This window comes from Cynara cardunculus, assembly GCF_001531365.2.
Source record: "Cynara cardunculus var. scolymus isolate 2C chromosome LG 4, CcrdV1, whole genome shotgun sequence".
Classification (NCBI taxonomy): Eukaryota; Viridiplantae; Streptophyta; class Magnoliopsida; order Asterales; family Asteraceae; genus Cynara; species Cynara cardunculus.
In genome coordinates this window covers 1,786,481-1,813,130 of record NC_037531.1, presented here as the reverse complement: position 1 = coordinate 1,813,130, position 26,650 = coordinate 1,786,481, and the positions used below count along the sequence as shown (strand labels likewise).

General features: G+C 35.8%; 2 protein-coding genes across 3 annotated transcripts; both read left to right on the top strand.

The window, feature by feature from the left end:
* Window positions 1-1,611: 1,611 nt before the first annotated feature.
* Window positions 1,612-7,993, top strand: LOC112511223 (tetratricopeptide repeat domain-containing protein PYG7, chloroplastic). The gene is made up of 5 exons (XM_025116753.1): window positions 1,612-1,852; window positions 2,388-2,442; window positions 3,467-3,747; window positions 6,449-6,595; window positions 7,574-7,993. Exons 1-5 carry the CDS (start codon window positions 1,712-1,714, stop codon window positions 7,853-7,855), a joined length of 906 nt encoding a protein of 301 aa, XP_024972521.1. The 5' UTR covers window positions 1,612-1,711; the 3' UTR covers window positions 7,856-7,993.
* A 9,168-nt stretch (window positions 7,994-17,161) lies between these two features.
* Window positions 17,162-19,894, top strand: LOC112511429 (protein SENSITIVE TO PROTON RHIZOTOXICITY 1-like). Of its 2 annotated transcripts, none has more exons than XM_025117038.1 (2): window positions 17,162-17,254; window positions 18,299-19,894. In XM_025117038.1, the coding sequence occupies exon 2, from the start codon at window positions 18,313-18,315 to the stop codon at window positions 19,768-19,770; it is 1,458 nt and encodes a 485-aa protein (XP_024972806.1). In that variant the 5' UTR covers window positions 17,162-17,254; window positions 18,299-18,312; the 3' UTR covers window positions 19,771-19,894. The 2 variants fall into 2 exon arrangements, with proteins under 2 accessions (XP_024972806.1, XP_024972807.1); XM_025117039.1 differs by having other exon boundaries at window positions 18,296-19,894.
* The last annotated feature ends 6,756 nt before the right edge of the window (window positions 19,895-26,650 follow it).

The window sequence follows — 26,650 nt, the reverse complement described above, 5'->3', positions numbered from 1 at the left end:
AACAGCGGTCCTTTTAACAGATTGTTAAACAGACAACGCAAAAAGAGCAATGAACTATGGTAACAATATAGATCAAACCAAGATCCACCTGAACAGAGAAACATATTAGAACAACAACATTTTGCCAGATACGGTATCTCACCGATCTTGACCAAAGAATATTCAATATTTTCATGAACATAATATGTCGAGGCTAAGAGAACAAATATTTTTCATAAGCAGATCTGGAAATTAAATGGACACAGATCTTCAAAGGAGATCTGGAATAATAGACACAGATCTTAAACAAATGATACGTAGTTACTTATACAGCCAGTAGAACAATATATGAAGCAAAAACAAAGAGTCACAAAGGACAATAGATCTCGAAAAGAGGACCTATTCGGATCTAAAAGATCTATTAGATGCCGCTCAATCGATCATTTCAACAGCAATAAAGAAAATCAGATCTGGAAATATTGGACACAGATCCTTGGAGAAAAAATAATAGCAACGTCATATATGCAATCAACAACAGTCTTAAACCAGATCTGAATGAATAACACAGATCTTAAAGAAAGCATAACATCAATATGTGATAACCATAAGCGAAACGGAAAACAGAACATTAATAGACGCAAGAAAAATCACGAAGGGCAACCTATCTAGATCTAAAAGATCTAAGAGGTACAAAAAAACCGATCGATCATGTCAAGAAAGAAGCGTCGCAACAAGAAACAAAAAACAGAAATCTTTGGAGATCTGGAAGGATGACGTAACATCAAAGAACCTAACAGATTCTACCTAATCATTTTTCTTTTCTTGAGATCGAAAGCAGTAGATAAAAAGGAAGAAAACGTACCTTTTCACGGCTCTGATACCATGTTCGAACTATGTATTTTGAAGATTTATTATATAAACCACAGTAAACAAAGTACATAAGAAAAAAATACACTTACTTGTAAAGGATCTACTACTGCTTTAAATGAAAAGAAGAAGAACTTATTTCTAATGGTTACCAACCTAATGATGGTAGAATGTATAAAACTAGAGAGAAAACAAATCTGATTCTAAATGTGAAAAAGAAGAAGTGAGTCCAAATGAGGCGTACAGCTCCTTTATATATTTTTCAAACTTTGACAGAATTTCCCCTTCAAGTTTATTAGATGTGCTCCGCTACCCTTGTATTATCTTCAAAAGTGAGGCGCAGTCCTCTTGATATGTCAACCAGCTAGACCTTTGAAACTTGACACAATCTACCCTTTTCTGTTAACATAGTAACAAACAAGGACATAAAGTTAAGTTAGAGAAAGTCAAGATTGTGATTTATACATGTATTTTAACAATTATGGATTAGGCTCTTGCTTAACTGTAAATAATCGGTGCTTCGTTAAGTCGGGTAATTCGCTGTGGTCACCGACGTCGGGATGGTGAGCTACTCTTGACTTAACAGAGCACCGGTTAGTGGAGTTTAGGCAAGGGATTCAATCTAACAAAAGTGAAACTATGTGGACCATACGTGTAATTATTTTGTTTAGAGAACCTAATCCAAAAAATTTAATAACCATAGGGACTAAATTTGTAATTTACTCTTTTATCTTTTAATGTCATTCCCTCCTTTTTGTTGACCAGGTTAAAAATTAAAAAAATAACAGGAGATGTAGATAAACTTATCTTCACAAATTCTAACACCTCCATCCACCATTTCTCCATTGTTGTTGAAGAACAAACGATGATCCTCCAATCACGAATTTCACCTCCTTTGAAGCAAATCCCACTAATTGGCTCTCACGCTTCGCTCTTCATTCCCGCCAATTTGCCTCGAAAACTTCCCATCAAGATTAACTTAACTCGTCAACATCTCTCCCTTCAGGTTACTCTCTTTCTTCCACTCTTGCTTTCTGTATGATTTTGATTCTTTTGAACTTGTGCTATAATGATGCTTCATTTCCATGATGTTGATTAATTTTGTCGAAAACTGTGTTAATTGTACACTTAGCTTTTCCGGATTCCAAATTGCTAATCATTACGAACTTCTCAAGATCTAATTGCTAATTTCATTAAAATCTACAGCGAGTAAAACTGATGCCATAAGTTTGGTATTGACATTGCAACAAAATCCATATCAATTTTGTGTTTGGATAATAAAAAGGAAGCTTTTCACATAGAAATAGAGAGAGGTAAATATTTCTTTCAAATTCCTTTGTACCAAAAGCTTGTTTCGATTTTCTTATTTAGCATTCGCAGTGGTTTCGAGAAGTTCATTTGCCATTAAACTTAATTTTACTTTTTTAATTCTAATTTAGATTGAAAATGCTATTTAGGGAATCATATGAAGGATGGCTGTTCTAATGGACTCACATGATTTTGTCATAGATACTAACTTTATCTTTCATACCTTTAAACAGACATGTGGAAGAGATTTGGGAGCTTTACGGACACTGACCTTAGCAAACCTTGATGGTAATTTGGTTGCTCCATCTGTTACCATAAGTCTAAATGATTCTGTGTTGCAACTGCAATAATTTTGTTACATGTAAATGTATAATGTTTTGCTGTGTGATCAAAGCTTCTACCTATCCTGCCATCTTGGTATTCAAGTCCCTATAGCTGCATCATTCAAATTGGTAGGTCTGGGTTCATCATGTTGTACAAATCCAACAATGTTTGATGAATGTTTCTTACATTTTGTAAACCGCAAGTGGTCAAGAAACCATACTTCCATATAACTTATTCCCTTTGTCCCCAAAAGAATGCTGCAATTTCCATCTTGGGTTATACGAAAAAGAATTCAACATTTCCTTTTTGTGTGTGTTTTTAAACTTGCTTCACTTTTTTCCCCTTCCTATTGTGATCCACACATTTTCTTTATATTGTCCTCATCAAGGGGCAATTTGGACATTTGATTCGTACTCAAACATTTTCGTTAACTATGCTCCAATATGTTACATGTAAAGAACCAAATATTCCTGTCACTGATAAAAGTTAAAACATGATCCTCACATGCATGAATGATAACCATCAAGTTTTGAAATCAGAGTATTTTACATAAACTGAAGTTTGAACGAGTCTTGTGTTTTAGTTTCATTAATGTATAAACTGAAGTTACTCGTATATATTATTAAACTTGATCATATTCTTGTGTCAAGTCTATGTTCTGTTGGCTGCAATATATTGATATGCAGTGTGTATCTTTGGCTGTCGGTGTAAGGACAAGTATGTCTGCTATGTAATCACTATCTAATATCTATTGTCTTGCATTTTCCCATTTTTTCTAGAAGTTTTACCTTACAGCAATGTAAAATAGTCATTTGGACATATTGAAAAAGTCCCACTAGTAGATATGCCAATAATAAGGAACAATCTTTTCCAAAGATATTATTTTTATTGGAAATAGAAGTGAAACCTGTGGAACGTTGGTCTTGGTGGTTTTTTTAATGTTCCCTGCATGTAGTCATCTCATCCGAATCCATTTGTTGTGTTGTAGAATCACCCAGTGACAAAGATGCAAGGAACTCAGAAAAAGATACTATTAGTATGGCAGTCTTTTCAAGTGGATCAATGACTTTGTTGACATGGGCAAATCCAGTAGCAGCAAGTGAATATGTGAAAATGAACCCTGTTTATGAGGTTGGGGAGTTATTCGAATTAGGGATCCAGCTATCCTACCTTCTTTTGTTGTTAGGGCTGCTTGGTGTTGGGACCTTTTTCGTGATCCGTCAAGTTCTTGTCCGCAGAGAACTTGATCTTTCTGCAAAAGAGTTGCAGGTATGCACCTGCTATTTCCGTCTCCTTTATTCCTACTTTGCTATCATCCTTGTTGTTAATGTTTGTATTTTTCAAGACAAGAAGTTACGAGCCACATATTTTATGTTACTATTAATATGCCACTCATTGATAACTGATACTCCTTCCTGTCAAAACTAGAGTCCACATTTGTTTTTATGAACCTTTTTATTTTTGAACACCGAGATTTTCCTGTTTGTATAATTGACTAATAAGTTATATTTTCCATTTTTGGAGTTAAAAAATCAGATGTGTACTCTTTTTATGCAGCAGAGAGCGAGTCATATTCACAATTATGTTCAATTAGTAAACCCAAGGGGCATGCCTAGTGAGTAAAGGCTTGATACCCTGGTTTAAGTGGCTCGATTGCCTCAAATTGGTGAGAACTCACAATGATATGGATCCCTGAACCCATTGACAAGTTACATCTTCCCTAGAAAGCTAAAATCAGGTCCTTGAGTTAACAAGATTCAAGAACTCAAAAGTATGAAGAGTACCACAAGGTTGATCAATTCCTAGATAAACTCAGAAAGTTGCTCGAAGAAAACTTCCTTAGGCATCACAAATGCTATCACTATGCCTGTGGACAGGAAAGCATAAAGTTTGACTATACATCCCGACCATGTTCCATGTATCGTGGTTAAGGAGGTCATTGGAGATCACAGACATGCTAATCCCAACACTCCCATCAAAATTGATCAACAATAGAAGCTGATTATAAAACCAGGTGCATTTTCCGCCCACAAAGAGGTGCTAATTTGATGGAAGAAATTGCCTGAGTATGAGAGTTCATACAACAAAAAGGACAAGGTGTCTCAATGGGGGTAGTAACGTTGTTTAGACTAGACCAGTGTATGTCTACTCTAGGTGTAAGTATAAAAAAGAGTAAGGAATGGGTTGTTTAGACTTGACCAGTGTATGTCTACTCTAGGTGTAAGTATAAAAAAGAGTAAGGAATGGGTACATTGAAAAGTAGAAAATGTATAGACAAGTTATATCCCAATTACTCTAGTTATTTTAATTTTCTATTTCACATAAAACTAGAAATTAATTGGTAAACAACTTATGAGTTGGAGAGTTTGTGAAATCCATACCTGCCCTTTGCCATGAATAATTTAGTGTGGATCTTGTACATGTCATATGTCTAATCAACCACCAGTCAGTGGGGGTAGTTGCATAAAATTGCCATTCCCCAGGGTTGCATAGTTGGAGGGTATTCTGAGAGTTCCTTATCCTTAGTATCCCACATCGGCTAGACTTGGACACTTTCTCTCGAGTATATGTTGGAACCCCCTTCTTTTCTCAAAGGCTCTTTTTGTGATTCCACATATTCTAAGATGGTATGGTAATCTTATGGGGTTCCTAATATTTTTTTGATACTTTAGCTAATGCTATATGGCATTTTAATGTTCTACTCCAATATTTTATGTGATCAGTTGCTCCACTACAACAACATATCGGGCAAAGAGGAAAGATACCTCATGATCATGGTATTGTGCTTGACATATATAGAAGAAAAGTAGCCCCCAACTCCCCAGAACAAATATCGCTTTCTGATGGAATATGAAGACCGTTAAATGGTGCCTCGATAGTCAAGTTCAGAGGATGCCTTGCTATCACATGGCTTATTCACTCACGGTTGCAAGTGGTATGCTTTTCTAGGGCAGAAACTTTTGTGGAGTTGGTGTGGCCGCCCCACTTTTTGGCAAGCGGTTGCGCGTACTATTCATAACCAGTTTCCAAGGCAATATTTAGCAAATCTATTTTACCTTTACTTTGTGGATTCGCCCTTAAGCAACCTTGCTTCATGGGCCACATTTTTCAGGGAGATTTTTGCTTGAAGACTTGTATTTTGACAACCAAGCCTTTCATCCAAATGGATTACTCCTCCATTTTTCTCTTTGTTGTATTCTCAAAATAGAGGAAGCTCCTAGAGTAAAATTCCATGAAATGAACATGTTTAGCTATCCCCTCATCTTATCTCTTTATCTCAAGATACTTACACACACCATAGTCTTAGTTTATCTCCTTCAAGAGCATTGTAATCTTCATCTTCTAATGGTGGATTTCTCTCGTTGGTCTCCTCCACCCATGGTTTTCTCCTGATTTGGGTTTCCACGTAAATCTCGGTGTCATCTGTCTCTTACATTTGTTGGATGCTTATTATATTTATGAATCATCATGTTTATATGTTGTTAGAATATTGTCTTGTACAGTAAAAACATCTTTGTGTGTTCAAGCTAGAGATTCTTAGGACACCAACTTTTGCTTGTTTAGCATCAAGTTTACAACAAAAGCATCCTTGTTTTATACCAAAGATGGAGATTGAATAGAACCAGATGCTAATACTATATACATTATGGACCTGTAAGTACAGTCGACACATGCCACCAAGGGTGCAGTTGAGTTTGTACAATGTCTCAACCGTACACACATCAATATATACAACACTTAACCATTCTCTCTTTACAAGGGCTCTTTTAGAGATTGATCAAAAGGGGCCCTACATATTCTCACAATATCTGGTCCCTATGACCATCTTATACGCTAACCTCCAATAGATATATACCATGAGCTATACATCAGTAAACAAAAACTTATCCACAATATCATAACAATTAGACTTACTCTATTTTACATTTAATCATCTCATAATCTGTCCTTTTTGGTTGGTAAATCTCAGGAGCAAGTGAGGAGTGGTGATGCAAGTGCAACCGAGCTATTTGAACTTGGAGCAGTGATGTTAAGAAGGAAATTCTATCCAGCTGCCACAAAGTACTTGCTTCAAGCAATCGATAAATGGGATGGAGATGACCAGGATCTTGCCCAGGTATTACAACTGCCCTCCATATAAAATAAGGGCATACGCCACCTTCTGTAACGCCCCTAAACTCCCACCACACTGATCCCACGCCCATCGTGGGGAAGCAGCAGCTGGTGGTCCTTGTTTCTCGATGCCTACCATCCTACTGCTGAGGTAACACCCCTAAACCCCCACCACACTGGTCCCACGCCCATCGTGGGGGAGCAGCAGCTGGTTGTCCTTGTTTCTGGATGCCTACCAATTACCATCCTACTGCTGAGGCAACACGCAGGGACAAGTTGCCTCAATGTACAAAAAGGTTGTATGCCACCATCTGGAGGGACCCACCTCATTAGTCTTATGCCCATCATGGGAGAGTAGGTAAATAGCTGGTTGGTAGTCCTCTTACATTGTTGAGGCAACATGCAAGGACTACTTCCCTCAATGTAAAAAAGGGTATACGCCACCCTCAGGGGCATCCCCACCATACTAGTCTTAAGCCATCATAGGGAGGTAAATCAGTGCGAGTCAGCAACAACTGGTAGTCCTCAGTTCCAGATGCCTACCGCTGACACATGCGAGAAACTTGCCTTGATGTATACACACTTATATTTGTTGTTCATGCCCCTTGGACACATTATACTCGTTGTTTTTCTAAACAAGAACGCAGCCAATTGAATCAACCTCAATAGCACTAACATGGTCAAGAACATAACAACGAAGGCATGAAACCTACTACTCCCTCCGTCCCAAAATAAATGGCCACAATGAAAAATCCACATAGTTCTAGAAATGTATACTTATTACACTTTTTAATCAACAATATGACTATTTTATCCTTAATAATAGAAGGGAGTACTTAAGGGTAGAATTGGAAAGTAGGTACTTACTTTCGCAAGTGGACATTTATTTTAGGATAAACTATAATAGAAATATGAACACTTATTTTGCAACACGGAAGCAGAAGTTTTGTCATTCGATGTTTTTGTTTTGGAATCGTTTCAGGTTCACAATGCTTTGGGTGTTAGCTATGTTCGTGATGGGAAAACCGACAAGGGAATATTTCAGCTCGAAACGGCTGTGAAGATTCAGCCAGGGTACGTGACAGCATGGAACAACCTTGGTGATGCCTACGAGAAGAAAAAAGAATACAAATCGGCTCTAAATGCATTCGAGGAAGCGCTGCTATTCGATCCTAACAACAAGATCGCACGGCCCAGGCGAGATGCCTTGAAAGAAAAAGTGCAATTGTACAAAGGAGTTCCTCTTAAGTCCAAGCAGAGATGATTCTATCATGTCCTTTTTGCTTTATAATTCAAAAATTATAGCTTTGAGAAATTTGTTGTGTTATAGGGAACTTGCTTAAAGCTCTTGAAACAATCTTCTTTTTCTACTGCTTACTCTTTGTTATGTTCACAATTTCTACACCGAGTCCGAGGGTTTTCATGGAAAAAGTCGCTCTTATCTTTTTGGGGTAAACAATTTCTACTGCATATACACGTCTGAATAAAATAAGTGCTCTATTAAGAAATGCGTTGGTTACGAAATAAGTTCTAGAAACAGTTAAGGATTATGAAATCGATCTCGTATAAATATTGAACAAAAAGAATCATACACAAGCATAATGGTTTGGGGTTGTTTGTTTACCTCTTAATAATTCCATTAAGAGACGGCTTGTGAATCGTTGAGAGGAGAATCTTGTTTGGCAAAAAAAAGAGGTCTGCCTCTTAACGGTTCTAAAACCCTCTGAATGATTTTGTATCATGGGTCTCCCTTAATCATTCAGAGCCCTAATTTCGTTGTAAATAATTACCAAACAATTATATCATGAGAGTCACTTAATCATTCTGACCATTTAATCATTTTGCACCAAACCATTCAACAACTGCAAACAAGTGTGGGGTCTAGATCAACTTACAAGCATGTCGACTAATCTCATGGAATTCTAAAATATGTAAAGTCAATATCATTTTTTTACAAAAGATTGTTAAAAAATTGAAATTTATTGGAGAGCTCATGTGTCTTGTGTTAAATGGTGTCTTGTGCATTGCAAACAATTAGTAGCTGCCTGGAAGCTGGTACTACAGTTGGATCTTGTAGTAAGTCATGTGCATGTTGACTCCAACAACAACTTGTTAGCTTATATTGTTAAATCACCTTCTTTTACTATTTTTTTAAAATCTATCATCTTATGACATGTTTTAAAAATATCACTTTTAAAATAAGAATATTTTTTTGTACATAAAAATGCTTATAAACTATGGATACAAACACTTAGAGGCTGTTTGGCAGTTGCTGAATGATTTAGTGCAGAATAGTTAAGAGGTCAGAATGGTTAAGTGCTGAATGAAATAATGTTGTTTGGTAACTGTTCTGTGAATGATAATAAATTACCATTTTAACCCTCTCTAACAAAAACCCATTATTCCATTTTAACCGTTAGGGCTCCCTCAAAATTCCCTCTGTGAAGAATCGATCCCTCAATCGTTGCCTCTCAATCGATCCCTCCATCGTTGCCTCTCAATCGATCCTCTCAATCGTTGCCCCTCAATCGATCCTCTCAATCGTTGCCCCTCAATCGTTCCCTCAATCGATCCCTCCATCGTTCCCTCAATCGATCTCCTCTCAAAGTTCCCTCTGTGAAGACTGGCGACGAGAGGGTGGGGGAGGGGCTGTGAAGACTAGCGATGTGTTTTCACCGTTAGGGCTCAATCGAGATGGAGAAACAGCAGGGGCGAAAACAGAGATGTTAGGGTTTGCAACTCGATGGCGATGGCGACCGGCAAAGCTGTGGAGGTGACCGGCGATGGCGATGGCGACCGCGATGGTGACCGGTAGTAGCTGTGGAGGTGACCGGCGAAGCTGGCGATGGTGACCGGTAGTTCTGCGACCTGCGTGAAGAGACGAGATGGAAAGAAGGGGTGGGAAGGGTAAAATTGGAAAAAGAACGATCTAAATGGTTGAGTGAGGTAGTAGATGCAAAATGGTTAAGAGGTTATTGTAACCATTAAGAGGGTTGTTTTTATTTTGCCAAACAGACCTAACCTCTTACCGATTAAGAGGTTGGCTCTTAATGTAACCATTAAGAGCCAAACAAACAGCCCCTTACCCGGTAAGTGCTTACCGGTAAATTTAACACTATCATTTACTTACCGGATAAGATTTTAGTCCACCAAAACGGTATCGTATGCAACAATTTCCCCTGTAAGCGCTTACCGTGGTAAGATTTGTCGCCTTCACTTACCGGGTAAGACCTTTGGTCATTTTCATATTCATCCGGTAAGGTAAAATAACTTGATATTCACTTACCCGAGTAAGCGTTTAAATAATCCGTTATGTTCTTATGCTGTAAGAAAACCAAAATTAAGTAACTTATCTGCAACTAAAAGAGAATATAACAAAACCTAATTCGGTTAAGTTATTGGATAGTACGGAAAAAGTTGAAAAAAAGTGACCTGAACAGAATAAACCAAAAACCGAATAATCGACTGCATCCTTACTTCTTACAATCTTTTAAAAAGATATTTTTTAATCATTACAAAATACATTGAAAAAAATGAACATGTTTTGCTTTGTTCTGCAATTTAAGTAACGTAGTTTTAAAACTTCATTTTACAAAACACATTTTGTAATTTGTATGTGATATAATCAAGGAAACATGTCATAAAACTGTAAAGAAAAAAAAGAAAGTATCACAACTTAGGGGGTGTTTGAGATTGCTTATAAAACCAACTTATTGACTTATTCTTGTGTGACACTGATAATAAGCACTTTTGAGTGTTTGGATAACAGGTTACACAGGTGCCAGTAGTAAAAAGTTTTTGAATAAGTTAAACCATTTTAACTTATAATAAGTTAAACCATTTTAACTTATAATAAGTTGATAAAGACTTTTGTAGAAAAGTATAAGTTGTTGAGATGTTATTTTTGTCGCAGACATCAAAATAAAACTTTTAAAACTAGATTTTTCAAAACAGAAATAAAAAATAACGTTTGTCTAATTTTGATAAAATTTGTATGAATTCTGTTTTTTATAAGAATTATTTGAACAATTATTTTATATTATATTATTTAGAGTAAACTATAATTTTGGTCTATTTTATTTGTTCAAAACTTTAAAATTAGTTCGTAAAACACAATAACTACAAGAATGTACTCATGCACATTCTAATATAATGTACTGATGCACATTCTATTTGTAATATTAAATTTTAAGTAATATGCATCAATAAATAATAATTTATGCATAAAAATTGTTTTTAATAGTTTTTGTAAAATGTTTTATAATATAGTACAGATTAATGCAAGAGACTACTTTCAAAGTGAAATTCAAACCGTAAGGACCATTATTGTAGTTTTTATGTTCAAACAAACAATCTCAAAGTTTTGAATATGCTTATCAGTTCAAAGAAATTTGAGTAAATTACACTTTTTGTCTTTGTGGTTCACATTTTGTATCAATTTTCAATCCCTAAATTGAAATAATTGGTCTAAAATATTGGTGGTTATCGTGGTTGCGCATTTATTTCGGATTTTTAACAAAGTTGCAATGGATCATTTTCAAATCAAAATGCAAGCTATAGTGATCAGTTTTGTAAATTTTATGTTTTATAGACTAGTTTCAAGATTTTATCTTTTACTTATTAATTTTAAAAATTATGAGAAAAACTAGGGGTGGACCTATAAAGGCCCCAAAGACTCTTGATAGCAGAAATCGTATAGGTCCACAAAGTGGCAACCTGTGTTGCCACATTGGCGGTGCAAGTGCACATCAAACACTATGATTGCTATAAGTAATTAAATGGTAAAATACCAATATCGTATCTACAAGGATTGGACTTCAAAGTTTCGAGTAGTAGATCTAGAATACGATGATTTCAATTAAAGAAGAAAAAAAATACATGTGAGCAAGTTTGGCTTTTAATAATTAAGCAAAGACTATTAGTTTAAAGAAAATGATATGAGTATAAGCATTATCTAAGACATTTGTAGTAACCTCATGATTAGAAATAAGTGTCACAAGAGCATTTATAAGAGTCCCATTCTTTCGAAAGTAAACTCTCACATAAAGTGGTCATCTGTCCCCACAAAGTTACCACTTTTGTCAACTCAAGATTTGTCGATTTAACTAACTCGACTTCTAAGGATCGTAGCTCTACCAGTATGGAAATAAATGCCTAAATCTCTTTGTGACACCAATATCGACCGACATTTAAACCTTAGTTAAAATTATGCAAAAACCTGTATTTCTACGTTATTACAAAAGACTCTCTCAAATCTTTCTTGCATCACTCAAGCCGTATTTCCGGATCCGTCAATCTCTAGGTCTAAGATTTAATATTAATACTTACAAGTGATCAACTTGTCCGTGTTGAGTTAAAGTCCAAGGCCTCTATCTAAGTTTTCAAAGAGCTCAAACATCCATTGACCCAAAGGTTGGTTTGTTTCTTCCTCCACTCTTTCATGAAAGCTCAATCCTTGCTTTCTCTCCTTAAATCTTTAGGTAGAAATTTTGGGTAAACAAATCCTTGCACCAAGATATGAGTTTTGATTTTGTCTTTTTCTTCATCTTTCTTGGTCTCTAGAGTTTGACCTTCAAAAATGCCCTAATGCAGCTAAAATAGGCAGAAGAAATCATACAAAAAATGATTTTTTTCAGTTGTTCTTGGATTTACGTTGTTTACTACAATGGCGAGAAAGTGGCAACTTTCCACAGTTCAACATTTAACCCAAAACAATGCATTCAAGCGTCAAAACACAAACGATTATCATCAACAACTTTAAAATGAAAATAAATAAATAAAATAGAGAAACACGAACACATATACGAGAGACACACATTAAAAGGGAAGAAAAACATAGACAAATGAATATAACACTCAAAATGAGAGTTATCAGCTGTGCACCAGGTCAATCGAGGGTTGTTTGTTTACCTCTTAATAGTTCCATTAAGAGGCAACCTCTGAACTATTAAGAAATAAATATTGTTTGACATAAAAAAATGTTAGAAAATTGCTATATCTTAATGGCCTAGACTATTTATATTAATATTTATGTTAACCTCATATTAGTGATAAATGTTTAATTTAATTATCTTAGTTATGACTTAATTACATACAGGCCCTCTCGATTATCTCGATAGACGATACCGGTCCCTGTAACCGACTGTAAATAACTATATTTTGTGGTTATCTCTTTCTTAATCCTCTTGATGTCAATATATACATATCGTCTCCTTCATTCTTCTTGAATTGAATGCACCATTTATTGTGGAGACTTTAACACAATAAGAAAATTGTAGCTCCATCATAATTGATTGACATCAAAGAGATTATTAAGAGTGATCATGGCTTCATCAAGTAAGACCAATAAGAGGAAAGGGTCCATGTAAGGGAAGTAAGTTTACTCCCAATAGGGCTCAAAAGAACAGTCTGGGTACAAGTGGAACGAATGGCAAAGTTAGGTGTCGGTTTTGCAAACAATTCGATCATACTCAACATGATTGCCCTAAATTCAAAGAGTGGCTAACTAAGAAAGGTAAACTCCTTTACTATATGATTTGTGAATCATTTTCTATTAGTGTGCCTTCCAATACTTGGTGGATTGACACAGGTTCCATGATTCATGTGACCAATTCTTTACAGGGATTCCGTATAAAGAAAACATTGGAAAACAATCAACGGACCATTAAAGTTGGGAACGGAAATGAAGTCAAGGTGGAAGCAATAGGGATCGTTTCATTATTACTTGAAGGTGGAAATAGATTACATCTTCAAGATACCTTGTATGTACCGAGTATAACTCGGGATTTAATATATGTATCTAAACTTACTACTATTGGATACAATTTCAACTTTATTGATAATAAAGTGATTATGTATTATAATTCTAAGATTGTTGGTTTCGTTGTGATGGAGGGAAACCTCTTTAAATTAAATCTTGATGATAAATTTTCGGAATCATTACTTACTATGAATATAAATGAATGTAGCCATGGAACTAAAAGAAAGAGAGATATAGAGAGTTCCTCAAAATTGTGGCATAAACGCTTAAGGCCACATATCACAAGAAAGAATGCAACGTCTTGTGAAAGATGAAATTCTTAATTATCTTGATTTCTCAGACTTCGATACATGTACCGAGTGTATTAAAGGGAAGATGGTAAATAAAAATAAGAAAGAGTCTAATTGGAGTTCAAGTTTACTTGATGTTATTCACACTGATATATGTGGACCTTTTCCTCCCGGTTTAGGTGGTTATAAGTCCTTTATAACTTTTATAGATGATTATTCACGCTACACTTATTTGTACCTAATTAATGAGAAGTCCGAGTCTCTTGATATGTTTAAGATCTTTAAAGCCGAGGCTGAAAATCAACTCGTCTGTAAAATAAAGGTAGTGAGATCGGACAGAGGTGCTGCGTATTATGGTCGACACACGGATGTGGGTCAAGCTCCTGGACCATTTGTTGACTTTTGCAAGATTCATGGCATAGTTAATCAATTTACTATGCCAGGAACACCTCAACAAAATGGGGTTGCGGAAAGGCGTAATCGTACCCTTATGGGCATGGTACGTAGTATGTTAGCAAACTCATCTCTTCCGCAATTCTTATGGACAGAAGCACTTAAAACAGCCGTACACATCCTAAATCCTGTTCCCTCAAAATGTGTTCCTAAGACACCTTTTGAATTATGGACGGGAAGGAAACCACGATTAAACTACTTTAAAGTTTGGGGATGTCTGGCTGAAGCCAAACTTTACAACCCGCAAATCAAAAAATTGGACCCTAAAACCATTACTTGTTATTTTGTCGGTTACCCTGAAAGGTCTAAGGGGCATCGTTTCTTTGCTCTGTCTCATACCACTAGAATAGTGGAAACTAGGCAAGCAAAATTTCTTGAAAATGCAAATTTGAGTGGGAGTAATGGTTCGAGAGCTGTTGACTTGTATGAAGAAATGGTGCCTGATAGCACTCCTACTTTACTTGTGCCCATTTCTATTCCCAGTGAGAGCATTGCATCAACATCAAATAATACAGTTGAGGATGCTCACATTGAGACTGAACCATCACATGAAGATACTTCACTTAATAATGAAGTTGTGGAAGATACTCAGCCTTTAAGGAGATCACAAAGATCTAGAAAGCCTACCACTTACAACGACTTTGTCACTTTCTTAAATGAGGTCGACTATGACTTGGGAAAATTTGAAGACCAAAATACATTTAATGAGGCCAAAAATAGTGTTCATTCAAAGCAATGGCTTGATGCCATGAATGATGAGATAAACTCTATGCATACTAATAACGTTTGGCAACTTACAGAACTACCTAAGGGCTTAAAACCTGTAGGTTGTAACTGGGTCTATAAAACCAAACTAGACCCTAAAGGAAATGTTGCGCGTTATAAGGCAAGATTGGTAGCTAAGGGTTTTACTCAAAGGAAAGGAATAGACTATAAGGAAACTTTCTCACCTGTGTCGAGAAAGGAGTCTTTTAGAATAATTATGGCATTGATAGCTCATGTTGATTTAGAGTTGCATCAGATGGATGTCAAAACTGCGTTCCTAAATGGCGACTTATATGAGGATGTTTACATGACTCAACCAGAAGGTTTTAAGGTTGAGGGAAGTGAACATCTAGTATGTAAACTTAACAAGTCAATTTATGGGCTAAAGCAGGCTTCAAGGCAATGCTACTTAAAATTTGATGAGGTCTTGAAAAATTACAACTTCAAAAAGAACTCAATTGATCAAATGTATATACTTCAAGATGAGTGGGAGCAATTTCACTATACTAGTCTTGTATGTCGATGATATATTGGTTGCTAGTAATAATAAAGACATGTTATTTGAGGTTAAACGGTTCTTGTCAAATAAATTTGATATGAAAGACCTTGATGAAGCTTCTTATGTAATTGGCATTGAAATTCATCGAGATAGAAGGCATAATATATTAGGCTTATCTCAAAAGGCTTATATAAACCATATTCTCAATAAGTATAATATGCAAAATTGTGCTCCGTCTGTCGCTCCTGTTGTAAAAGGTGACAAATTGGCTCATATCAATTGCCTAATTCTGAGGCCGGACGTGATCAAATGAAACTAATTCCATATGCATTGATTGTCGGGAGTTTAATGTATGCTCAAGTCTGTACTCGACCCGATATAGCATACACTACTGGCATGCTTGGTCGTTATCAATCTAACCTGGGTTTAGACCATTGGAGAGCAGCCAAGAAAGTATTACGTTACCTACAGGGAACAAAAGAATACATGCTCATTTATAAAAGAACATATTCCCTTGAAGTTGTAGGGTATACAGATTCCGACTTTGCTAAATGCAAAGATGATAAGAAATCAACTTCGGGGGGTACATATTCATGTTTTCAGGTGGTCCGGTATCTTGGCGGAGTCATAAACAAGAGTTGACCACTACTTCGACCATGATGACCGAATATGTAGCATGTTACCATGCTACATGTCAAGCTATGTTATTGAGAAATTTAATTTGTGGACTAAAAATTGTTGACCATCTCAAGACCATTGAAACTTTATTGTGACAATAGTGCTGCAGTGAATTTTTCAAACAACAACAACTCAAGTGGTGCCAAATTGTATCTTGACACTAAGTATCTATTTGTTCGAGAACGTGTGGAAGAAAAATGCATAACTGTGGAATATATTAGTATGAGTGACATGTTGGCGGATCCTCTCACTAAAGGATTACCGCCTAAGACGTTTATTGAGCATGTGAATAATATGGGCTTAAGAGTTAGCCTTGCTTGATGTCACGAAATATTCAGTTATATATATCAAAGTAAGCGCTTACCTATCTATCTTTCACATTATGTTACTTATGTTTGCTCTAATAATACGTTAACACTAATTGTTCTAATGAGCAAACAAGACAACCACTAATAATTTTGATCATTGTTTTGTAGGAGTACTGAAAATATGATTGATAGGGATCCCATCTCGTTGGTGACATGTAAGATTATATCATTTTGCTTCAATACTTTTACTTTAATTATGATTGACTAATGAGATTAGCACTTGGCCAACTTATTATTTATATAAATAGTCATACGGTCAAGTGGGAGAATATTAGAAAATTGCTATATCTTAATGGCCTAGACTATTTATATTAATATTTATGTTAATCTCATATTAGCGATAAATGTTTAATTTAATTATCTTAGTTATGACTTAATTTCATTATAAACAATTACCGAACAATTATATTTCATTTTACACTGTATCATGAGAATTTCTTAATCATTTTAATCATTTTGTTCATTTAATTATTTTACACCAAATCATTCAACAATTCTCAAACAAGTTATTGAAAATGGTAGGTCCCTCGTGAAAAGATTGAAATAACATAGCAACCAGCTTCATTTATTGATGCTAATCGTTGGGAGGAGTCTGGATGAACGAGGTTGAGAAAGCCAAACCGCTTCCTTATTACATCATTGACCATTGATAGGAACAGATGGATGTTTTAACGGTCCTGATTCATCGCCATTTTTGTGACGTAGACAGACTACTTGGGACATCTTTTCTTTTCATATCCCAAAAACTGAGATTCCGGATTTCACACCTTCGCCTCTTCTTTTTTCCCTTTCATTCGAACCCTCAATCCCTTGCTTCATCCTCTGTTATGGAGGAAGCTTCTTCAATCTGGTAAAACCCTCTCCTATTTCTGTATTTCTTTGATTTTCTCCTTTGCTTATTTTTACTTCAACTTCAACTGTTCATTATTTGATTCTGATTTCTGCGTTTGATTTTTACTCCGTATGTTTTCCCGTATGCTTAATCAACTGTGTCTTCACAAGTTTGATGCAATGACCTAAGATTTTGGTATGAATGTGCAATCGAAATCTGTAGTTGACTTTTCATTAAGATTGATGGTGAAAATTTCATCAGCAATTTGACTTGGGATTCTTTTTAGGTTTTATGAAGAACTTGGTATGTTAGATTGACGATTAACATTTTAATATACTCCATTTGTCAATCTTCGATATTTTATGCTGTATGGTTATGGATCCTTGTGTTTTTTAGTAAGTTGTATCCTTGTGTGAGAAAATTTATATAAGGGGTTGTAAATCTCTCCTGTTACACTTTTTCATCTTTGTGTTAGAAATCTGGGTATATGGATTAGATATCGATGAAATTGAGTTGGATCTAAAATCTGGATCCTGAAGAATCACTGTCCTTAAGTAGTATTTCGACCCTTTTCCAGCCCTAGGTATTCACCAAATTCACTTCAAGATAATCCAGATTTGTATTCAAGATTTAGGCTAAATCGAGAGCAAAACCACCCATATCGTTAGGTTTTCGCATGTTAAAATGAGATTGAAAATCATTTTAAATAGATAGTTATTCGCCTGTTGATTTGATGTGGCCAAGTATTGCACCAATGTTCAGAAGGCAGGCGGCTTGCCTTTCGAACCCAAGTCCCGCTATCCGAAGTGAAGTTCAAAATGCTACACGGCTTCTGAGCCCCACTTTATGGAAATCTTAGGTCCATGGTAGCTTATACAAGCATGCACTCCACATCTCCTAACTTATATTGTAGCTTAACCAATAAACCCCATCGATCTCTTGTAAATCCACAAACTATACTAGAATGCTTGATGACAGTAATCACCAATCCTTTGTTAGTTGATATCTTCTTCACGTAGATGGGAATTTGATTGTAATGATGAATTGATGGTTTTTTAGCAGATACTGGAAATTAAATGGATTCTAGGAAGAAGCAGCTATCTTCAGACACCTGGGCAAAGGCTTCTTCCTCCAATGAAAGCTGCCAAGATCATAATCAGCAACAGCAGCAAATGGAAAACGAAAACTCTTCGATTTTAGATTATGATTTAATGATAAGAAAACAATTGGAAACAATCCCATCTTCTTTAACCCAAATCAAACTCCTTGCTCAACAAGATCTTGAGGATAAAAACAAAGCCCAGTTATGGGATCCAAGAACCATGCTAACTAATCTCTCCATTATGGAACAAAAGATTCATCAACTCCAGGAATTGGTGCAATTAATCGTTGGCCGAACAGCCAAATCGTCAATTGGTCAACCAAATGAACTCTTGATTCAACAACAGCAACTTGTTACTGCAGATTTGACTTCAATTATAGTTCAGCTGATATCAACTGCAGGTAGCCTTCTTCCTTCAGTCAAACATCCACATTTCGCCGCAAATCCGTCCGTTGGTGATGGACTTCTTCCTAGTGACGATAATTCTAAAGATAATAATGATAATATTGATAGTTATACTAATAAGAACATGGTACACAAAGTGGAAGATCAGTCAAACGAAAGTGATCATATGGATGTTCATGAAGAACACGAGTCTAAAGACGATGATGATGTTGATGATGGAGAGAATATTCCTCCTGGATCATATGAAATCTTGCAGCTCGAAAAAGAGGAGATTCTTGCACCCCACACTCATTTTTGTGTCATTTGTGGGAAGGGTTTCAAAAGAGATGCCAATTTGAGAATGCATATGAGAGGTCATGGAGACGAGTATAAAACACCAGCAGCGTTAGCCAAACCCCACAAAGATACGGGCTCAGAACCAAAGCTCATCAAGAGATATTCATGCCCTTTTGTTGGTTGTAAGAGAAATAAAGATCACAAGAAGTTTCAGCCATTGAAGACAATCTTGTGTGTAAAGAATCATTACAAGAGAACCCATTGTGATAAAAGCTATACATGTAGTCGTTGCAACACCAAGAAATTCTCGGTGATTGCAGATCTTAAAACACACGAAAAGCATTGTGGACGAGATAGATGGCTTTGTTCTTGTGGTACGACATTTTCAAGAAAAGATAAGCTTTTTGGGCACATTTCTCTTTTTCAAGGCCATACTCCTGCTCTCCAGTTGGATGAACCTAAAGGAGGAACAGTTAGTGCACATGATCAAGGGAATAATAATCTTGAAGTGCCAACAGAAGTTGGATTCTTTGATTTCAACTTCAATCCGAATTCAAATGGTTGCGGTGGATCTGGGGTTCAAATGGGTGGTGACCCAAGTGCTTGTTTTTCACCGTTGAACATGGATGGGTTTCAAGAGTTTCCGAGAACTCTGTTTGAAGACTCAGATAGTTTCTCTTTCCTTGTATCGGGCTCCTGTAATTACCTGTGGAAGAATGGAGGGGAGTCAAGTTCTAAGGATCTGCAATGATGACGAAAATTTCTATCTCCTTTGTAGCATGGTTAGTTGTTTAAATATTTTCGCATTTTAGCGTAGTCGTTCGATTATAACTTTGAATTTCTTATCTTCGAATAAATTGATGATTTTTCTCCTAGCTGGATTGATATATGATGTTAGAAAAAATAGCACAACTTGATTTAGGGGTTTGCTGAAGGTTATTCGATCCAATTGAAAATAGAGGGCAATAATTGGAGATACCATTGTAATTTGGTCCAATGAATAGTCAATAGTAACATTCATTAGATGGAACCATTCAGATCCAATCATCTACTGAAATGGATCATTTGTCCAATGTTGATTGGAAGCAAGATTCAAAATGGCGTGATGTGGCGGCGAGGTCAAGTCTCAAGCCTTACACGCCACGGCGAGGACACGTCGTTTTTCAAGACGTGACGTAAAGCAACAAATTTGTATGTCATATATAAAATTATATATATATATATATATATATATATATATATATAATCTCATCGAATATGGTATTAAAATTATACATTCATGTTAGAAACAGAAATATCATATAGATTATTATAATAAAAAGAGTTTTTCATTAAATATTTAAAATATAACCTATAAAAGTAATTTTACAACTTCGTCTTAATTGTGAGTCCATGATGTTTATGAATTCGTAAACACTGATTTGATTAGATAAATCTAAATCTATAAAAGTGTAAAAAACAAAACATGTAAAAAAAATCTTTTGAAAAAAAATCGTCTTAGAAAAAACCCATGCCTTGCCGCAAGACGCCATGGCATGCCTCAAGACGCCAAGGCGCGAGTCAAGCCTTACAGAAACGATACTGGTCTTGTGCCATATCGCACGTCATGATACGCCTTTTGAACACTGATTGGAAGACAAAATCCAACATCCAATGAATGATTATTATTATGTGCCATGTCTTGCCTTTTTGAACATTGATTGGAAGGAAAAATCCAACGTCCAATAAATGGTTACTATTGGATGAGATCGAATCTATCAAAAATCCTATTGGAATTTAAATGAACACCCCTAACCTTGATCTTCTTGTTGGGGATTCTTGAACTCAAACCTCCTCTTTGTTGTCTAAGGCTATGTTTGGCAAGTAAGCTAACAAGGTCGTTGTTGTCAAATAAGTCGGCCCTAAAGTTGATAAATTAGCCGATAAATTAATCATGTTTGGTAAAACTAGATGATAAGATAGATGGCGATCTAAATTGTTTTAAAGGAGATGTTAGAAAAATTAATTGGAACAATATAATAAGCATAATTGAAAAAATGGAAAAAAAACATTGTAGTATTCGAAAAGCTACTTGAAATAGCTTTTTAAAAAACTAGTTTGTGGCTATCCAGATAGAGTTTTTCCAATAAGCTTGAAAATAAGCTAGCTTATGGTTATCAAAGAAAACTTTTGACTACAAGCCCCTTTCTTGGTCCCTAAATATTCCATCTAAAAGGCCAATAGGAGTTGATTCGAAAGTTGCTAAAGGCTCAACGCACTTAGACACAAAGGGGTCTTAGAATGCGATGTGCATCTTATCTGAATATATATATATATATATATATACATATATTTCAAATGCTATCATGTTCATTTATACAACTCTAATACAACTCAATCAATTGAGATATTTATGGAAATAATGAGAGTTCATTTATTATGATTTGAATATTTATGGAAGATGACTAGAGTTAATTAATTATGAACAATCAAAACTTTTATAAAATCATATATTCATCAAATTAAATGGACGGTTGAGATTAAGTTGTATTGGTTGTATAAATGTAAAGGGTTGCATAATAATACCTCTCTCTCTCTATATATATATATATAGAGAGAGAGAGAGAGAGAGAAAGGAGAGGAAGGAAGGATCAATAGAGGTCAAAATAAGAGAACAATAAAAAATGGTCAAATCACATGTGATTTTACATGCAATTACAAAAATGGGCAACCCACGGGTAAGCGGGCGACTTGGCACACGGCCTCAGGTTGTAATCATAATCCTGTGAATTACATGTGATTCAGCTGTTTTCGTGTTCTCTTATTTACTTACTGCTCTCGTATGAGTATTTATAGAGAAGGAGGCTTGAAGTTATAAGGTTATGTATTTAATATTTGGGTTTGACTTATATCATCTATTTAGTAACTTCTTTATAAGAAGTCTAAGGAGATGAGAAGATGCAAAAACTTATTTAATATTTGGATTTGACGGGGTACTTAATAACTCTTTATGAAGCACCCTTAGGCCACAAAGTGTCTCAGCCAAGGCACAATGCCTTAGTGAGCCTCGCGAATATGCCTCTCCTCAACTTAAACACCCCCCCCCCCCCCCCCGGCGACCTTGAGCCTTGTACACCTCAGAGTTAGGCTCGCCTTAGGCGCGCTTTTAACAACTTGGTTGATTCTTCAATATCATCAAGAACTTAAATTTAACCCCCATATCCATATCTTTGCCTATTTCCAGGCTCGACCCTGTCCCATGGCAGTCATGGCTTTGGCTATAGGCAGCAGGACCCATAGGGGCATCACTTTTATTTTGGACTATTAAGATGGGTAGGTTCAACTGTAGGCCCAACAAAAAATTACTAGGACTGGTTTGTTGTTGGACCATTGTGGTTGTCATGGTCTTAATTTAGTTTTATATGATATGGTAAATCTTGTCATAAAGCAAACACATTTTTTTGGTACTTGTCAGACAATATACAATGTGTTTTCTAATTTTACAAAGAGATGGATTGTTTTATTAGAATATATTGACGATTTGACTTTGAGATCTTTTATCTTCTACTCGTTGGGGAAGTCATATTGGAAGTGTTAAAGCTATTAAAACTCGAGTTGACCAAATTAAAGATGCTTCAATACAATTAGCTCAAGTAAGTGAGGATGAAAAAGTTTGTAGGGATGCTGAATTTTTGGTAAATGGTGAGCTTTCGAGTTTTGAATTTATTGTAAGCTTGGTTATTTGGCATGAAGTTCTATATAGGATTAATTTAGCCAGTAAGAAATTATAGCCCAAAGATATGCTTCTTGATATTGCAGTGCGGAATCTATAGGGATTAGTTATCTATTTTGAAAAATATAGGAAAATTGGTTTACATGTGCTATTAATGAAACTAAGGAAATTGCAGATGATATTGGAGTTGAGCCTAAATTTGCTGTAAAACGTTCTTTTTCTAGAAGAAAACAATTTGATGAAATTCCAAATATTGAGAGAGAACAACAATCTGCTCAAGAGACTTAGAACTGATTACTTTTTTTTCTCAGTTGAATTTCATTACGTTATTCCTAAAACCGAGACATCGGTACAACAAAAGAAGAATTCATTGACAACAGAAAAGTCCTAAAAAATAATATAAGTTGGTAAAAGACTCCTATTCCTTTCTAGGTCGGACCAAACCAACTGGCGATTGCCGACTAAAAACAGGCAAATATTGTATGATAAAGCACTCTCTCTCCTTTCTTTCCCTGGCTCGTTTGCTTCTTTCTCTCCTCATTCGTGCATCTAGGAGAACAAAACGGTTTTGAACAAATGAAAGATTTTGAATCTATTTTTGACTTCTTGTTTGACGAACAAAAAGTTAGCTTGTTTACATGATGATGAGTTGAAAATATGTTATTTGAATCTTGAACTTATTTTAACGAATGGTGATGATTTTGATGTTGATGGGCAATATTTGTTTATGGAGTTATAAGTTTTGCAGGGAATGTTATCAGAAGAAGCATCCGATAGAGAAAATCCTTGGACATCCATACAAATTATAGAGTTTGCAAAGAAGATGGGCATGTTTTCACATGGTCTCTACTACACGTGCTAGTGACTCACCAGTGGTTGTCCCCGCTAATGATGAAGCACCCACCACAGGACCTGAGGTGGCTCCTCACGAGGTGCCTCGGACACATGACGCCTATCCTCTCGAAGGCGATTTTAAGACCACCAATGTCAATCCTTTGTATGGTGCTGAGGACCCTTCAGGTACTCCATCTCTACCTTACCCCTTCATTTATTCTAACTTAGATCCTCTTAATGCTCAAGTTTTCCCTTCCTTTTCAGGTCCTTCTGCATCGGAGCCCACAACCATGGAGATGGATGTCTATAACATGCTGAGGATGTCAAGCTCCTCCTCCCTGCGGTGGTGATTGTCTTGGACAAGATGGACCAGGTCCACCAAGAGATGCCCATCAAAGAAGATTTCACCCACGACCTCTGTTGTCAAAGTTGAGGTTTGTGAGGTGAAGGATATGCTGAAGATGGTGCAACCGGAGGTAACCGCCAACACTTAGGCCATCCATGCTTTAAACAACAAGGCCGATGAAGTGCAAGTCCAGCTCGCCAGGCATGGTGAGCTCCTCCAGCAGATTCTGAGGGAATTAGATCCAATGAAAGTTTCGGGGATCACTAAATTTCAACGAAGATTATATCATAGAATACACGTACATGCTCAAAGGCTAGTGTCAGATGAGGGAGCATGTAAATACAAAGAAAAGAATCATCTCTATAAATTTTTTTGCTAGAAAGTTCTATACTCTCTACTATCCTACATTCAAAGTTCTACGTCAAGATGGGAAAAAATGGTCATTTTCATAGGCTAATTTCACACACCTTGAGCTTGAAGATTTTGGAGTTTTTGTATCATGAAATGAGGAGGAGGACAATCAGACCTCATGATGTTACTTTCGCATTGAATGCAGTAAAAAGATTCATGAAAAGACAAGCTAAGTACTCCTTGATCACTAACTTTCAGATGGGAGTTAAGAGCAACTAGAAGAGAGTCAACCTTCTTCAATCCAATCAAAGTTTGCCCGAGATTAAAGACTTCCCAACTTTTAGGATTCTAAAAGATCGAGATTTTGGAATTGTGTATCAAAATGGTAAAATGGAGAAGTGTTATTTGAGGTTCAAAGAGGTAGAAAAAAATTATGATGTAACTTTGAAGTTGATTAGGAAAAAGATAAATTTGAAACTAAATGAAGATGACCGGTCTAAAGAGAAGATGGATAAGAAGGATCTGAAGTTGATTATCAAAGCTTTGGATGTAATTCAAGACAGGTTGAGCTTCAAAAATAACCTGAGAAGAATAGGGATTAAGGAAGAAAGTCAGATGGGATACTTGATTACAAAAAGGGGGAGATTGTTAGACTTGAGTTCATAATTCAGGTAGAAGGGTTTAATGTGTAATTTTACTATTTTGTTGTTGTATAAATAGTTCTTAGTTCCTTTGATATTGCAACTTTGAGTTCTACACATTGAATTGTAAATTCTCTCTGATTCAATACAAAACGTTTGATGGCATCCTGAATTATTGAATATTTACGTCGTATAGCTTGATTTTGGGATTAACACATTTCATTCTCTACTTTTAAGTTGTTAGAATCTAGTAGCATTTAATTTCCTTGTACAAGCTTCATTATAGTGGCGATAACTTGGTTATTATCATTAATGCAAGTAAAGTTTGAGTATTTATGTTCTTCTAATATGTTTCCTATTTTGAGTATGATCTAAAGACACCCTTTTGGGTGTGGGTGTATGTCGAAGCTAAGACTAGTAGGCAGCACTTGGGTGTTAGCAATGTTACCAACTCTTAGACTCGGTCATTTGAGTCAAGAATTCAACTCAAACACGAACAAGTTGATCATATGTAAGTGTTAATATTAGATTCTAGACTCAAAGATGGGCGGGTTCAGAAATATGTCTTGAGTGATGTAAAATATTTTGAGAACGTCTTTTGTAACCATGTAGAGATATGCATTTTTCTATGATTCTAACTAAGGTTCAAATGCCGGTCGGAATTAGTGTTACAAAGACATTTGAGCATTGATCCCTATAATGGTGGAACTACGACTCCTAAAAGTAAACTTAGTTAAATCAGTAAAGTCTTTAGTTGGTAAAAGTGGTAACTTCGTGGGAATGGTGGCCACTCTCTATAACAGTTCATTTTTGAGAGAAATAGACTCTTATAAACATTTTTGTGACATATTCCTAACTATGCTATCGCTGTAAATGTCTTAAGGAAAGCTTACACCCTTACCTTTCTCTTTAACTGTTAATTTCTATTTAATTGTTAATTAGCCATAACTTAAACTCTCAACAAATATTGATTAATTTCTCAAAACTTGAAACTTGCACTAGAAGTTATTTGAAGATCTCTAATTCTTGGTTGTTCCAATCCTTGTGGAAACGATTTTGGTATACTATCATTTAATAACTTATGATGTTCAAAGCGTCTGGTGTGCACTTGCATCGTCATTGTGGCAACACTATGGTCCATTTCTGTGGACCTATATGATTTTTCGCTACCAAAAGGTTGCTTTAGAATTCCGGTGAGCTACAAAAAGGGAAAGCAAAAGTTGCTTGGATGGAGATTTGTTGTGATAAGAAACAAGGTGGTTTTGGGTATGATATCATTAAGGGCCCGGAATCTTGATTTACTTGTAAAGCATGTTTGGAGTATTATAAAAGGCAGAAAATCACTTGTGGCTCAAATGGGTACACACATGTAGGTTAAAAGGCATAAATTTTTGGGATGTTCATGAGGTGAATGATTCAACTTAGGGTGAAGAAAATTGGTAAAGGTAAGAGGAAAATTTCATGATCATATTATCCACTAGATTGGAAATGGATCTTACGCCTCAGTTTGGTTTGATAATTACCATCTGGATAAAATTAAGATGAAATGAAGAATGGCCTTCCTGCCAAATTATTGTGGTATTCACTCGCGTACCAAGGCTGAAAATGGTTATTTGAAAACACCAAAGATGCAAAATTGTCATGTTGGCATGTAGAAGACAATAAAAAAAGAGATAGAAAATAAGAAATGTGGTTGATGCTCCTCAATAGAGGAAGATCAATACCGCTTTTGAAGAATTTGGTGAGT